This window comes from Nelusetta ayraudi, unplaced genomic scaffold, assembly GCF_046127955.1.
Source record: "Nelusetta ayraudi isolate G7.1 ecotype Tasmania unplaced genomic scaffold, CSIRO-AGI_Nayr_v1 ptg000090l, whole genome shotgun sequence".
NCBI classification, from domain to species: Eukaryota; Metazoa; Chordata; class Actinopteri; order Tetraodontiformes; family Monacanthidae; genus Nelusetta; species Nelusetta ayraudi.
The window spans coordinates 4,590,573-4,606,510 of record NW_027466140.1 but is presented as its reverse complement, the minus strand read 5'-3'; the positions used below and the strand labels follow the sequence as shown (position 1 = coordinate 4,606,510).

The window sequence follows — 15,938 nt, the reverse complement described above, 5'->3', positions numbered from 1 at the left end:
ATCTACCCACATTGACGGATCACCCAAATCTAGTGAAACGGGCGGGTTGGTGGCACACGCCATGCATCATGCATGCACACAACGTGAAGTTGTCTACAGTGAGAGGCAGCCCCTGTCTCGTTGTCATCAGTGCACAGGGACTACTACTACTACTAGTAGTAGTAGTAGCAGGTCCTACTACTACTAGTAGTAGTAGTACTAGTACTGCTACTACAGCAGCAGCAGCACGACGTGTATTAGTTTTAACGGACTACTTGAGATGACAAGCATGTCTTTGTAGCAATAGACCACTGGCAATAACATAGTTGTCTCTGGTGTACAGAGAATTTGTACAGACATCGGCCGTGGAATTGTTTTTTTTTTTTTATTATTATTTTTGTATTTATTCATTTCTTTTTTTATACTGACTTGAGCACGACTGCGCCGTGTTTGATCCTTGGGGAGAAAGTCATCTTTCTAAAGTTTACGACGTAAAACATGCGGAACACTAGAAGAGGGGACTTGATCTGTCAAGTCAACAACTTCTGTCAACCAGAAGGTGTTGATTAGGTGTTAATAGTGAAACGGGAAGCAACTGCTGATTTTCGACCAAAGCATACTAAGTGCTCGAACCCGTGTCAAACGTCAACTGTCGGCGACTGCGAGTATGAAACGATGTTGGCATCATTACACACCTTTATTTTGAAGGCTTAAAGTGATGGAATGGAACTTTATTTGGCTCTTGTCCACGTGGCGAACGAAACGCCGAACAAATATAAGCTGGAACAAATAAAAACTTAACGTGAAGTTCACCTGCGTCTTTGCCAGTGGAGACGCGTGTTTACAGTTGCAAAAATGTCACACGACGGCGACGCCTGGTGGCTGTTTGATTGAGAGGTTAGAGGAGCGCCGAGCGAACACAGCTGGCAGGGGGAAGCTGCTCTAGCTGTTAGCCATTGTTTGTATCCAGCTAGCGGCACTTGTATACTGCTTGGTGGTGACCCCCCCTTCCGCTCGGTCTCGGTTCACCCCAAGAGCTGCAGGTAAATGGTTCTTTCGACCTTTGATTAATTCATCCGGCACGAATCTTACATATGCTTCCTGTACTTGTAGCGACATGATCGAAAGTAGCATGCTAACAGGCTGCCACACAGTAGGCCGCACTGTGCGCTTTTTTTAATTGAAGATGAGCAGGGCAGTTGCGTTGACAGCACCTTTTGTTAGCTGTTTTTTACTACAGCATCCAAAAATGTCCTAACATCGCAAAGTGATTGTACACAATAAACTGTTTGTTACGACGCTTGGTGTAGTTGCTTCATTTAGCACTTGTGCATGCGGATGCATTATTACAATTCCCAGCGGTAACAGCGCGATTTGACGTTTCTAGACAGGTAGGGTCACATTTTTTTTCAAATTTTTTTTTGCTAGCTGGCTAATGTGGTGTTCACATTCTTCACGTTGTTCCTGCTCTCCATTTTGAATTTTGCTTACTTCTCGATGCTTTAGTAAAACAAGTCTTTGAGTTGTTAACAAACCAGACATTGTATTCAAGATGTAATGAACGCAAATATTGTCCATATCTTTTCGAAGCGTTTCGGGGTTTGTTCCCAAAGACGTCCCTTTACCTTATAGCTAATATAATCCATAGTTAAAACTTGTTTCCCCCCCAAAAAAATTCTTAGTGTTTCAGAAACTAAGCTGAGTTCGAGAGTGTGTGTGTGTGTGTCAGTGTGATATGTTTATACACGGTATTTTGCGTCCTCTTGACAGCTATCTGCCAAGCCCATTGCCTATCCTGGTATATGGCTACAGCACAGCTGATGTATATGTTTGTTGAATTTTTGTTTTAGTTTTGTGGCAGTATTAAGAAACATTGTATGACAAACTTATCAATTAGTTGTTGCTTTTACTTGAATTTCTATTTTTTATTTATTTTTATTTTTTTCCCCCTTGTCAACAGTCATGCCGAGTCTAAAGCTGATATCTGCGACCGACACTCAGTATTCAGCCGCTGTTCTCAAGTCAATGAATGACCAGCGAAGCCATGGAATATTCTGCGACGTCACCATCATCATCCAGGACAAGAAATTCAGAGCTCACAAGACAATCCTGTCTGCCTCCAGTACGTACTTCCACCAGCTTTTCACTGCGGCCGGACAGGTGATCGAGTTGAACTTTACGAGGGCGGAAATCTTTGAGGAGATCCTCAATTATATTTACACTGCCAAGCTTCACCGTGTCCGCTCCGACCTGCTTGAAGAGCTCATCAACGCCGGACAGGTCCTCGGGGTCAAGTTCATTGCGAATCTGAAGCAGGCGCTTTCGCAAGTGAAAGGCCTCCCTGGTCTGTCGAAAGATTCGGAGAGCAAAAATGACTCGTGCACAGAAATCATGCCGATCATCACCGAGTCGTTTTCTATATCCGCCGAAGAGTTCAACCAGACGAGCCAATCTGGAGGCAACGATGAGGACTCTGACGGCGACGTTGAGTTTGTCTCTGAAATGGATGCTCAGACCGCCACCAGGCAAAAGGCGAGCACTCAGGAGGTCATTGATTTGGATTCCGCAGATTCCACAAATGCAGCATCAAAGACCAACGAAGGGGCGGAACCAGCGGTTGTTAAACCCGTAAAGCCGCCGGTGTCGGCCTGTCCAGACTCCACTGTGTCCAACAACAGCCCTCTGCACAGCCCAGACAGCATCTCCAGCAGCTTCGCTTCCCCCACCAGACCCCCCTCGGAGAAAACTCTCCCAGCGGCAGCCGGTTCACCCGCCAGTGCCTCTCACCCCTTTGAAAACAGCGACGTGATGGGAGTCCAGAAGAAGCAAGTGTCAACGTCGTCTCAGCAGGGCGACTTCAAAATAATGTTGATGGATGTTTCCAAAGGGCCGGCGGATCAGCCCGCCCTTCCAAATCCTGCTATATTGGAAAAAAAGACGGTGACTCTGAACGCGGCCTCCGAGATCGACTCCATCTCGTCGGGCTGCAAAGTGTACGCCAACATCGGCGAGAACACCTATGACATCGTCCCGCTGAAGGAGGACCCGGGCGAGGGGGGCTCCAAGGTCAGCAAAGGGAAGCGCTCGCTGATGGCGACCCCGCTCAAGTCCCTGGACAAGGCGTCCGTGTCACCCAAGTCGAGCCCGAGCAGGAAGAAGACCAAGACGGAGCTGGAGGACCACTACGAGCTCATCATGGACGGGAAGACCTTCTACGTGTGCGTGGTGTGCAAGCGGCCCTACGTGTGCCTGACGAGCCTCCGCCGCCACTTCAACACGCACTCGTGGGAGAAGAAGTACCCGTGCCGCTACTGCAGCAAGGTCTTCGCCCTGGCCGAGTACAGAACTAAGCACGAGATCACGCACACGGGCGAGCGGCGCTACCAGTGCCTGCTGTGCGAGGAGACCTTCCTCAACTACCAGGTGCTGTCCACCCACTGCAAGCAGGCGCACAACCAGGACCCCAGCGGCAGGAAGGAGAAGGACGAAACCAACAACAACCTGTACCGCCTGCTGCCGTGCAAGTCGGTGCAGATGAAGCCCTACTCGTGGACTAGCGAGGGGCAGGGCGTGCCCATCATCGCGGAGGACGGCAGCGTGCGCCACATAGCGCCCGCCGGGGAGAATGTGCACTCGACCACCCAGGGCAGGATGCTGAACTGGGACGACATGTTCATCGAGCCCGGTGCTCACATGCCGCCCGGCGCCGCGCCTCCTCACCCTCCTCACCCTCCTCACCCTCCTCATCCTCCTCATCCTCCCCCTCCCCTGCCCAGGTCTATGATGCACAATCCACCAAAGGCAGCCACAGAGTTTGACTTTGTGATACCAGAGACGTACTGAGCGACGGTCACATCTCCATTACACGTGCCTTCCAGGTGTTCCGGCTCTGCTCTCGTCGTTTACCACCGTCGACGGTATTCTCATGTAACCTTTGATAACAGTTTCTTGTTAGACTTTTAGTTTAACAACAGTTTGTTTTTTTTGGGAGGAGGGTTGAAGAGGGGTGGGGGGGTCGGGGGGGGTGCAGATCCAAGGAAAAAAGTGCTTTAATGATATCAGAACTGTTGTAGGTATTCAAAGTCCCCCCCTCCAGTTGCCGGCAGAGCAGCTTGCAGTTGCACCAAACCGGTGATAAAATGCTGTATTTGTTAATCATGTCTGCCGTTTTCACAATTTCAGTGGAAGGGACAGTGGGTGAAAAGTCAGACATTGAATGAGTCTCAATTGCACACTCCTTACGTTAAGCCGTTGTTTCTGTTGGCATTGAAGGCAATCATGAAAACAACAGTTGCAGAGACCCGGAAAACCCATGAAGAAAGTAATTTGGATTTTAACTATTTGAACATAATTCCAGATCTATTGGAGCGCACTTGCAGGATTGATAATCCTAGAAACTAAAGAGCTCCACCAAATGATACATTCAGCCCGTCTACTGCCTTCCAGAAATGACAATTGCTGAAATTGATTCTTTGCTGTCCCTTCCACGTCTTTGAACGGGGACAAAAAACTCCCGACTCAGTCGGTCGGACGGTTCCCTGGTTGTGTATCCGTGTCGTTAGCGACGTCACAACAAGCGGACTTGCAGAGCTGAAACTTAATGAAGTGAATTTTAAACTGTGTGGGAGAACTATTAGCGTTGATCGTGAATCTTCAGCACTTACTCCCTTGACAACATGTTCTATTAACGAAGCCAACCTTGCCACTCAAGTCAAAAAAAGCTGCCCACAGATGGAGATGGAATGACTTGTGGTCATGATGATGTGTGTAATCAGAATGGAGTCCTGTATTAAGATGTTGATTGTGCTCAGATAGATTGTTCTTCAGTGTTTTAATGGAATCTTTGAAAGTTAAGATTTCCAAAATGGTCATTCCTAGTTTTTTTTTCCTTTTGAATTTGTTGTCAGTTTGTTTAAAAGAATGTTAAATTATTTCCCCCCCCCCCTGTAATGCTGGTGATCCAACCTGTGGGTTCAATTTGCAGGGAAGATAAAACTTAGTACTTGCCTGGGGTCAATGGCTGGTTTAGTATTGTTATTTTTTATTATTATTACTATTTCTTTTGTCCATTAAAATACGTGTATGTTAATTTTTTTTTAATGTATTATCCATGTTTGTTTGTTTTTATATATTTTTATCCTAATGTCAATCTGCTGGCTACACGGCATAGGCAAGAGATTTTGCGTAGAAATGAGACGTGAATGACAGAGGAAAATTTTACTCGACTCAGCACTTATTGTTTTATGTTTTCTGTCTGTCCGACATAAACCAGATTCTAACACGGAAGCTGTTCCACATCGTGTCATGGAATTCAACCATTCAGGCTAGAGATTAACATTTGTGTGTGATGTATTGATTAGCTGTATTCCAGATTAGACAAAAACAAACTTGTCACCGTAGCCTGTTGGGATTGTACAGAATAAACTGTTTGGTTTTGTTTCTTACAGGTAGCACTGCTGGCTGCCAGATGATGAATAAATTATTCTTACATTTCCATCCTAATTGTCCTGCACTGCCGGTCTTCCATTCAGTTACTTTTCTTTTTTTTATTGCCCCGCCTTGCATACTGATTCTTCAAGAGTGAAGACAGGATTGTGATAGTGGCGTAAAGGTTTTCTACTAGTACATTTCCAACAAGTGTTTGCACCAGTTGCAGCATGTTTCAAATGAGCTGGGCCGACAAAGGGTTTGCTAGAATATACTGATGACCGACATTGAAAGAGAAATAACGCGATGACAGAATCAGAAGTAAATCCTCCAGTGGTGGACTGCTGAATGAGAAGGAGTGCTCGTCACTCAAGTACACAAAACACCTTTAATGAAGAGACAAACGGGGGGAGTCTGACAGTCACCCCCCCCCAGAAAGTGTGTCGTGTGTATTCCAAGCAGGTTTCCAGAGTCTATCTTCAGAGTGCATCATGGGCCGTGTTCACACCGTCGACTTCGGTGACAGATTGTTTTTTATTCTCTTGTGACTTTACTGGGATCCCCCTCATCCCTGGTCAGCGAAGCCAGCACTGACTGGTCCCACCTGGTGTTTGTTTCAGTGTTCTCCTAGCTAAGACACCACAGTGCGCCCCGTGTGTTACTACATTCGTACAGACAAACGGACAGACGGGCGGCATGATCCTGCTTTGTGTCAAAATACAATAAATAGGGCTCAGTTAGATCGCTGCTCTGCAAAGTTGACCGCGCATCTATGAAAATAGAGCTGAAACTGCAGAGTGGATAAATAGACCGGGCAACCCCCCCTCACATAGCTCGGGCTTAGCTGCTGAGCGGCGTCACTCTCTCGCTCTGCCTGTAGTACTTTGACAGTGACACTATCCAAGCGCCATTCGCTTGGATAGTTAAAGTACTACAGGCAGAGCGTGCATTGTTTTAATAGCTGGTTCACATTCGTGTAAGACACAGAAGCTTTGCTTCTAACTTTCTTTTACATGTTGTTGAGGTGAAGTCTTTGTGGCAGCCGTGCCGCGACCCTCGCAGTGCAGATGGTGAGGGCGCTCTGTTCTCACATGCAGCAACACTCGGGATGGGAGGGAGTGAGCCTGGAGTGTTCGGGGCCGCACACTCCGGTCAGGTCAGGTCAGGTCAGGTTAGGTTAGGGGTGAAAGGGGGGGGTAAAAGAAAAGTACAGGGTGGAAGAGCTCCGGCTGGGGTGTCCAGTCTGTTTGCATTAAGGCAGCAGATCCATCAGTAAACAGTCGTGGTTATGAGCCGAGTTACGCTCTCGCTTCATGTGTATACACTCACACACACTCGCACACACTCACACCGTCACACGAGGTGCAGACACGAGTGTGAAGGGTGCCCAGAAAGATAAACACGCTCGCTCTCTCCCGTTTTCGGGCCGACTGTGCATGCTCCGACGGTGGCCCCTCCCCCTCCCTCTCCCCCTCCCCCGCTCCTCCTCTTCCTCCTCGCCCCGGCTCTCCTCTTCCTCAAAGTCCTCCTGTGACGGCTGTGACGCAGCACCGCGAGGGCGCTGTCAGCTCAACCACCCCCACCCCCGGCTCACGGGCTGTAGGGCGGGGGCTTGTCGTCGGGGTGGCTGTGAGGAGGGGAGTAGCGGGGCGGCACCATGGTGGGCCACAGGTGACTGGCTCCAGACTGGGAGTCGTCCGACAGGCCTGAGGAGTCGGGGAACATGTAGGAGTTCTGCGGGAGGGGAAAGTATTGAGAGTTACATCGTAGTAGGGTTCAAACTGGAATTACTATGTAATATACTCATTAATATATTGGCCTTAAGGGCATTATTTTGTCATTGCATTTACTTAAAAAATAATCTAAAGCAGAAGTATGGCATCTCTCGACTCCAGAGGTGAGAAGCGACTCCTCGTTAATGTAGAAAAATCAACATGTAGAAAATAACATTAGTTATTGTTATTAAAAGTGGAAACATGCAATCAATCATTGTAATTTTTTATTTTTTACTTTTTACTGAAGTGCATTTCAGAACCTGTACTTAGGTAGCTGAATTTTACTTTTAACAGAGTATTATTTTACACAAGTATCTCTACTTTTACTTACAGTAAGTACAGAAGGTATACAGAATACTCTTGGCACCTCTGCTAAACCTTTGCGATTTAACTGAATGTTCATTTCCTTCTCTGGACCTAAATCAATCTCAAAAGAAAACTTCCAGGGACTCATTGGCTGCCGATAATCAATGACCTGCGGCCAAGTTCCTTCCCCACAGACACGAGGCGGCTTTGAGGACGCTCATCTACCTGCAGGTCGTAGGCAGTGTAGGGTGGCAGGCAGGGGGCAGTGTGATGCTGCAAAGAAGTGGTGGGTGGTGGAAGCTCCGTGGTCACCGGGGCGCCGAGGGCCTCGGGCTCAGACGAACTCTCTGAGGCCACAGCAGGAGTCTGACGAGAACATGGAGAACATCAATCGTGGCATGATTTCAGACAGGTGTATAGCTTTCAGTGGGGTTTCCTCAGGTCGACCCACCATATCTTTGAAGCTCCCCAGCACGGCAGCGGTGATGATGCCCAGGAAGAGTGCCACAATGTTGAGGATGGTCGCCGACCACAACAGGTGATGGAGGTGCACCACATCCTGGCAGCCCTTCACATCAGTGTACTCGTGGTAGCCTCCAAACACCTCCACGCGGCTGGACCAGTGGAAAGTGGAAACGACTGACATATAAGTCTCTGAAGTTGACAATAAAGTTTTATTTATTTATTTTTGTTTTGTTTTTTTTGCGGCAGGCTTCGGTCGTTTGCACTCGGGACACAACAGAAGACATGCAAGAGACAGACAAAGAAGTGACGAGGACACGGCGCCCTGAAACACAGCCCAGTGTCGACAGGAAAATAAGGAACAAACAAAAAAACACGATGAGGTGATAATCAATCAACGGCCAATATTCTAGAAAAAAAAGGGACCTACTTCCAAATCATGGATGATTTCCTAAACTTTTTCAAAACATCTTTATTCTGAAGTCCAATAAGAGGATGTTCTCTGAAACAAAGGTCAAACGAAAATAAATATTCCCGTTGTGTCACAGTCGGTGCAGTTGCAGAGCAAAAACGAAAAGCAAGAAAGAGAAGAAGGAGAGATTTCCCACAGAAATGGCACAGTAGTTCACACCGAAACCGGCACAGTTAAAAGCAGCACACTGAGAGAGAATCGGGCCGGGTTCAGTCGGCCGGGCCGGCGCACTCACTTGCCGCAGTTGTAGAGCTCGCAGCAGTAGCAGGTGTTGCTCTTCACACGCAGGTTGCAGGAGGCGCGCGACGACGTCTGGCAGGGGACCTGAGGATTGGAACAGGAAGTTCACAGCGTGGCCTCGGAGAGCTCGAGAGTGAAGTGAAGAGGAGTGCGTCTTACATCGCGGTCAGCCGCCGTCTCGCTGGAGTGATAATCACAGCGACCGGCGTAGAGGGGTCGGAGGTCCTGCGGAGCATCAAACACACATTTAGGTGCACAGAGTGCAAAGTGAAGACGGAGACGCCTGAAGGACGGAGTTCTAAAAATCAGATAAACGTGAAGTGCAGTGTACATATATATGTGTATATATATATATATATACATATATACACACACACACATATATACACTAGGGCTGTGAATCTTTGGGTGTCCCACTATTCGATTCAATCTCGATTCTTGGGGTCACGACTCGATTATAAATCGATTATTTCGATTCAATTCGATTCTTGATTGAAAATATTCCCCCCCCCCGATTCATGAGGCATGTGACAATTGCAATGGTAACCGACCTTTGACCTTTGACCACACACATCAGGACACCTGACTGTGTTTTGTAAAACGTGTTTTTATAACGAAAACACATTTGTGCTTGACTTTACTTTGAAAAGCAGACGTTTTCAAAGTCACCGGCGGCAGCGACGACGGCCAGCGTCTGCAGATACACATCAGCATTTAATTGGATGCTTCCTCATTTATTTATGCCACTTTAAAAGTGCAATATATGGATTTGATCTTTTCCATTTTGCTGACAGCATCAGACAAGGGCAAAGGGGAAAAAGAAGCGCCTGATAGTGCTCAGCTCCATTTTCACCCGACTGTAATTTATTCCAGCATAATTGTTTTAAGAGTCCATTAGCGGTTATTTATTGTTTTATGTACTTTGCATAATGGAGGGCCATCTCCCTCTGCCACAAATGACGGTTATCTGGCCGGGGGGGGGGGCTGCTGGAGGCCGCTGAGGGGGGGGGGGGGGGGGGGGGGGGGTTGGAGTGTGAACATTTTAATATGCGTCAGATAAGAGGAGATAACCGAGAGGATCAAACTTTGATGAGGGGCCGCCTTGACTGATGATGTGAGTGTTGTCTAATACTCCCAATTGGATCAGCTGGGTTAAATGAGGCAGGAAGTCCCAGGGGGTGGGGGGCGGGGGGGTTACTCACGATGTGTCGGGAGGCGAAGACCCCGTCGACGATGGCGCAGCAGAAGGCGGCGACCACTCCGAAACTGATGAAGACGATGGACGCCACCAGCTGGGGAGGGAAAACAACGTCACCTGGTGTGCAGGCGAGACGGCGATGGATTCTGTCTGCCTGGCGTCATCCGTCTAGACACCTGCGTGTGAGTTTTATTCACCTTTATTCGTCCCGCCTGTCTTTTAATGAGGGCTGGCACCCCCCCCACCACCACGCCGCTAACATGACAGGGAGAGACGTTCCGGCCCGGATCCAGCGGTGTTAGTGGCTGGCACGGAGCCCGGCTCTTTACAAGCAACACCACCTTCCTGTCCTACCCTGCCACCCCTGCCACCCGCACTCCCCCCACCCAGCCAAACTCTGCCTTGTTTAAGTCCTCAGTGAAAGTTGGCAGCGTGAATGTAGCTACGCGTCATCGCGACCCGAGGGAGCGCCAGCAGCCCGCAGGAGGAGGGAGGCAAGTGCAACAGGTTCATTGTATCACGTGGAGCGCTGAGGTCATCTGCTATAAATCTGTTGAAAGACCACAGAACCACAAAGGCTTCACTTTGGGGGTGAGAAATGAGTCGGCAGTTACAGAAGTCCGATTCATTCTCTGCTGATTAAGTGAACAACAACAAATAATAAATGACGCAAAGCCAAAAACACAGACGTCAGGATGCCCAGAGTCGTAAATAAGCCTCATGGAGATATTCTCTGTCGTAATATTGCATGTTGATTTAGTTTTGCAGACACACTGGCTGAGATTTTACAGCAGGAAAGGAAACAGTATGGCAGGGGGAAACTCATTCCTCATTCTGACTGTGACAGTCCCTCCCACCTGCTCCAATCATCTACAGTTTCCTTCCCCAGATTCCACATTGGACATCTGTCCTCCTCCGCTTACACCCTCTTTCTATTTCTGGCCGCATCTCCCCTCATTGCCTCAGGATGCTTCCTCAGACATGTTTGAGTAAGAAAAAAAAAAAAAAAAACAGAAAAAAGAAAAAGAACTCGGGCTGCGCTGGGTCTGCTGCGTCCACTGTCACCGAGTTAACAACTCAATCGAGCCTTTTCAACGGTCAATGGGACTCAGACGCAGTCTGACGGGTGCGTAGTTTCCCGTGAGTGTGGAGGCGGCGAGGCCTTGGCCGAGGCCTCGGCACGGCGCCGGAGCGATCGCAGCGCACAGAGGTAATATAAATTCTCTTACCATCTGCCTCTTGTTCTCTATTAAATGAGCGCCGATAATTCCCAGAAAGGAGCCAAAGCCCAGCTGAAGGGAGACACAGAAAATAGTTGTTAGGGCGTTTACATTAAGGAGCTCACATACACAGTGCAGTGGAGGTCAACCCACTGTTAAGTGTTTCCAGAGTGCTTTTGGAGAGGAGGGTTTGAAACATGTAGTGTCGCAATTTGGGATCAATAAAGTTCATCTAATTTATTCTATTGTATTCTTGTCACGACTTCTTCAGTACTTACAGATCCAATTGCGTAACACAGTTACTTTACTGACAATTTCCTACAATAGTCTGTGTCTCTGCTCGAAAACGTCCACTTTTACTTCAGAAAGTGTCTGCTTAGACACAAAGATCCAGACATTGACCCTCAGTGATGTCACAAAGGGGCTCCTGTCCAGGTGTTTTTGGCCACATTTGGAATTTTCAGCGAGGGACGTTGTAAACAGAGAGCTAAATACACAGTTTTCCATTAAAGAGTCCTGGGAATCCAGCTGTTGTGACGTCCCAAATGCCACTGATTCCACACCTAGCAAGTGTTTTTCTAGGAGGTTGTTAAATCAGTGATAAATACCTATGTATAAATTACATAATATAACATAATATATAAATGCGTCTTCTGGTGATCTGGCAGAAAATTAGTCATCGCTGCTGCGCTGGATCCCAGGATAAATGAAAAGTGTACACATTAGTTCGCACTGGATGCACTGACTCAACTCAGAAGGATTTGTGAGACACCAGTTTCTCCTTGTCCCGTGTCCATTCCTTCCTGCAGATCTCTCTGAATTCCATAATTAATGTGACAAATCTGTGTTGATGGAAACGCCGGTGGCAGCTGAGGAATACTAAAAGCTCAGTACTGCAAAGAAAACACACTTACGGGGCGAAAATCCGCCCCACTCAGCCTCTAATGACATTGATGCTGAATAATGAATGGCAGGGAAAATACACCCACCAGAGAACTCCAGCAATTATTTCCCTCAGTATCTGGAAACGGGAAAAAGAAAAAGAAAAGCTGGCCGGAAAAAACACTGGCTTCGCTCAAAACCTCAGATTCCGTGTCGTGACTGTGGAAACTGTGACCAGACGTGCACTCACGATGACCCCGGGGTAGTAGCCGCCGACCGTGATGTTCTGCGTCCGGGTCGTCGCCGCCAGGCCGAAGACGAGGATGAGCACGGACACGACCAGCAGCATCCCCGTCACGATGATGGATTTCCTCTTCCTCTTCTTGAAGGAGCCTGAGAGGGGACACGTTTTGGACACGTTAGCGGAATTGTTTACACCTATTATTAGTTGAAGAGAATTTAACGAAATGGGGAAAAAAAAAAACTTTCAATTTATCTATTGACTCTTCAAGACAGACACTCAGTTGCAACCTCTTCCAACATCTCTTGCTTTCAGCGACCGGCTAAAAAAGATTTTTTGTTGTACGTCCACATTTGGAGGGGGATTAAATGAAGGCGATCTCAGTCTATCTACCTATCTATCTATCTAATTTTTTTAGGCCGGCCTGTTTTAAATTGCGCTTTCTGAAAAATCAAGCGAGTGCCAAATGTGGACTTTCCTCATTTCTGGACAATTGTCTGGATAAAGTGATTTTACACAATATGGCACCATATGGTTGTGGAAATTTACTTTTTTATTTATTTATTTTTTTTAATTCCACTTCAACCTACAATCTACACCTCTGCGTTTCATAGCTAGGGCAGTTTAGTGACAATAATTTGCAACGGCTCTCTCTTCAATGAAGGCCAAAACTGAACACAGCGCCACTGAATGTGACATTTTTTGTCACTGCTATCTGTTGATGAGGCTGTGGAATTGCCTCTGACACATGTGAGGGCTCTCTCCCTTGTCGGCGCCGTTCTATTGATGTCCAAACAGCTCAGGCGAGCTGCAGAAGAAAAAAAGGTCAAATATAAAAACTATAGATCGTCTGAGTCAATTACATCACCCAGTGGAAACGCCATAGCCGCAGACACTCACGTCCAATAAGACGGCCAAACCTTGCCAATGAAATTCAATTCTGCATTTACCACACACACAAAAAAACTCTGCTTCTAGACCAGGGGTGGGCAAACTTTTTGACTGGTGGGCCACAAAGGGGTTCTAACGATCAACAGAGGAGCCAGAACAGGAGAAAGGAGAAGAAAACATATCATGGTATATGTAGAAAAATGTACTTTAAAGTCAATTGAGAACGAACAACACTCACGGTTTTTATTTATTAAAATGACTCTTATAACACTGAAATAACTGATGAAATACAGCTATTCTATAACTTAATTACTATTAATATAATTTCTTCAAGTTCAGCGGGCCGGATTAAAAAGCTCAAAGGGCTGCAGATGGCCCCCGGGCCTTAGTTTTCTCACACCTGTTCTAGACTCCACTTTAATGATGACTTTCTTTCAGGCTGCTTTGCATCACGGCGAATAATGAAAAATGTATTTCTTAAAAGTTCTTCTTCCTCTTTCTTCTCCACGAGCATCCAATACGACAGGTCGACGTTATCCCGTTTCACAGTGTCCTGTATCACGAAAGATTATTCTCAGAGGAACGTTGCCTCAAACCAGAATAAACCACTGTAGTCATTTCTCACGTTGTCATGTCATCAATCAATCAGTAATAAAAAAAAGTGCTCACTGTGCACTTTCTCTAAGGAAAACATTTTGGAACAAGATTTCCGAAAGCAAACTGAGATGCAAGAATCCATCACTCATCCCTGAGTGACACCTCCTGTCCTGCAGTGTAGGGCCCCGGTGGCGCTGGAGTCCAATCCCAGCTGTCTCGGGGCAAAGACAGTGTTACACCCAGAGAGACAACTGAAGAGCTGCAAATTGGCCTAATGTGCATTTTCCTTGGGATGTGGGAGGAAGGCAGACAGATTTCATTGCCTTCTTGCTTGCACACAGATGCTGATGATCAAAGTACAATTGTAAACAATCGGCAGCTAATTGGTCTACTGATGGGGAGCTATTCGGGGGCTGCGCTCAGTCTGAGAAAAAAAAGAAAGAAAAGCACACAGACTTTTTTCCTACAAAAGCATCCCGACTGCCTGCTGGCAGAGGTGTCACAAGTATTCACATTCTGTCCTTGAGTAAAAGTATGAATATTTGGATTAAAAAAAAAAAAACTCTGGTATTTCACAAAGAAATAAGAAAGTACAGATTCTGAAATGTACTTCTGTAAAATGTAGAAATTATTTTTGTTTTCAGCTGATGTAACAAGACATTTGTTGTTGCATAACATGTCAGTGTGTTTAATAACAATAACCAATGTTATTTCCTATATGTTTATTTTTCTCTGGACGGAAAAACATTCGTATGACCCACCTTAACATCTAACTGCACAACAGCAGAGTTCAAATGGCTCCACTTCAACCAACTACAGTAAATGATAATAAGTGAATTACTTTGAACAGAATGTGTATCTTTTCAAGACTTTTAAATACAAAATAATTACCGAGCATGATTTTGCAACTTAAAGGACAGTACAGATATACTCAAGTAAAGTACAGATAACCTGAAAAATCTACCCAAGTGTCCAACCTCCTTCCAAAGCGGATAAGAAATAAATAAATAATCAATAAAATCACCCAGGGAGGAAGATGTGGTTATCCAACGCGGCCTCACCTGCAGTGGAGCAGCGCTGCGGGCCTGAGCGGAGGAGGAGGAAGAGGAGGAGGAGGAGGAGGAGGAGGAGGAGGAAAAACACGGGCTGCTCGACGGGACAGCGGGTCGACCGGCCCGATTGAAAATAACGCCCGCGTCCAAAATAACATCCAGTGGACGAGCTCCTGACTGAGCGACTGCATCCTCGTTAAAGATTGAATAGAGAAACGTCGAGCAGAAGCAGCAGTCGTGCATGCAGCAGACACGCCGTTGACCTTGCACGCACGCACACACACACACACACACACACACACACACACACACACACACACACACCTACCCATGCTGCTGGTCTCAGAGAGCGTCAGCCCGCTGGACTGGAGGCTCTGCTGGCCGGGAGGCATGGCTTGTGGTGTCTGACCAACTGCAATCCTCGGCTCCTCTTCTTCTTCTTCTTCTTCTTCTTCTTCTTCTTCTTCTTCGGTTGAGGAGGATTGAGGAACTAAATCACGTGAAGTCCAGAAGGCGACGTGTCTAGATGAGCGGCCACGGGCTGGTGGCGACTGTCGTGAGCTAACGCCGACGGTGCGCTGGTGGCCCGCTGAAGCATTTCTCCCGTCCTGGGTCCAGAGATTCCCCGCGGCGCCCCGACGCTCACATCCCCGCCGCGGCTCGCACGTCTGCCGGGCTTCGTCGAGAGCCGCACGTCGGTGTCGCTCGGCGGCTCTCCGCCACCACCACCACAGTTGGTGGTTGCTGTTGGATGTTGGATGTGGCGGTGTTGGTGTCGGTGGTGTTGGCGAAGCTGGTGCTGTTGGCTGCGTGTGCGCATGTCACACACCTACCCCCTGAAAACAAGCGCTCCCGCAGCCGTAACGTGACGTTACGTGCGCCTGGCCGTGACCGTATGACGACGTTTCGCCGCCACCTCACAAGAAGAACGGTTGTTACGTTTGAGTGTCATGCGGTGTGACAGAAGCCCCCCCCACCCCGCAAATATAATCAGTGTTTAATACCGGGTGAAATACAAGAAATGCAAGTACATTGAAGAGGGCACGCCTTCAATTATACCCATTAACTTTCAGCACACAGACAGGATCTATGGCTTTTTGCGGAGTGACTCATAGTCTGTGAAAAATAAAAGTCTGTTGTGAATCACGGCGCAGGCCTCCTCCATTCGTCGTTGAGCTGTCTCACTCAACGTCCGA

General features: G+C 47.4%; 2 protein-coding genes across 6 annotated transcripts; one reads left to right on the top strand and one right to left on the bottom strand.

The window, feature by feature from the left end:
- Positions 1 to 564: 564 nt before the first annotated feature.
- On the top strand, positions 565 to 5,481 carry zbtb33 (zinc finger and BTB domain containing 33). Of its 2 annotated transcripts, none has more exons than XM_076046505.1 (2): positions 565 to 1,022; positions 1,940 to 5,481. In XM_076046505.1, the coding sequence occupies exon 2, from the start codon at positions 1,942 to 1,944 to the stop codon at positions 3,820 to 3,822; it is 1,881 nt and encodes a 626-aa protein (XP_075902620.1). In that variant the 5' UTR covers positions 565 to 1,022; positions 1,940 to 1,941; the 3' UTR covers positions 3,823 to 5,481. The 2 variants fall into 2 exon arrangements, with proteins under 2 accessions (XP_075902620.1, XP_075902621.1); XM_076046506.1 differs by lacking the exon at positions 565 to 1,022 and adding an exon at positions 1,032 to 1,370.
- A 296-nt stretch (positions 5,482 to 5,777) lies between these two features.
- Positions 5,778 to 15,515, bottom strand: tmem255a (transmembrane protein 255A). 4 transcript variants are annotated; one of them, XM_076046634.1, is made up of 10 exons: positions 15,071 to 15,515; positions 12,212 to 12,354; positions 11,089 to 11,151; positions 9,864 to 9,953; positions 8,821 to 8,886; positions 8,657 to 8,745; positions 8,380 to 8,451; positions 7,939 to 8,101; positions 7,713 to 7,853; positions 5,778 to 7,140 (listed from the first exon to the last, which is right to left on the bottom strand). In XM_076046634.1, exons 1-10 carry the CDS (start codon positions 15,132 to 15,134, stop codon positions 6,997 to 6,999), a joined length of 1,035 nt encoding a protein of 344 aa, XP_075902749.1. In that variant the 5' UTR covers positions 15,135 to 15,515; the 3' UTR covers positions 5,778 to 6,996. The 4 variants fall into 4 exon arrangements, with proteins under 4 accessions (XP_075902749.1, XP_075902751.1, XP_075902752.1 ...); XM_076046636.1 differs by lacking the exon at positions 8,380 to 8,451 and having other exon boundaries at positions 7,939 to 8,107; XM_076046637.1 differs by lacking the exon at positions 8,380 to 8,451.
- Between the last annotated feature and the right edge of the window lie 423 nt (positions 15,516 to 15,938).

Bases quoted from the DNA above. Each gene is read 5' to 3' on its own strand.
- zbtb33 (XM_076046505.1), top strand. From the start codon at position 1,942: ATGCCGAGTCTAAAGCTGATATCTGCGACCGACACTCAGTATTCAGCC.
- tmem255a (XM_076046634.1), bottom strand. From the start codon at position 15,134: ATGCCTCCCGGCCAGCAGAGCCTCCAGTCCAGCGGGCTGACGCTCTCT. The intron at 12,355-15,070 runs GTAGGTGTGTGT...GTCCCCTCTCAG, and splicing joins CTCTGAGACCAGCAGCATGG to GCTCCTTCAAGAAGAGGAAG. The intron at 7,854-7,938 runs GTGGGTCGACCT...TGTTCTCGTCAG, and splicing joins TGGGGAGCTTCAAAGATATG to ACTCCTGCTGTGGCCTCAGA.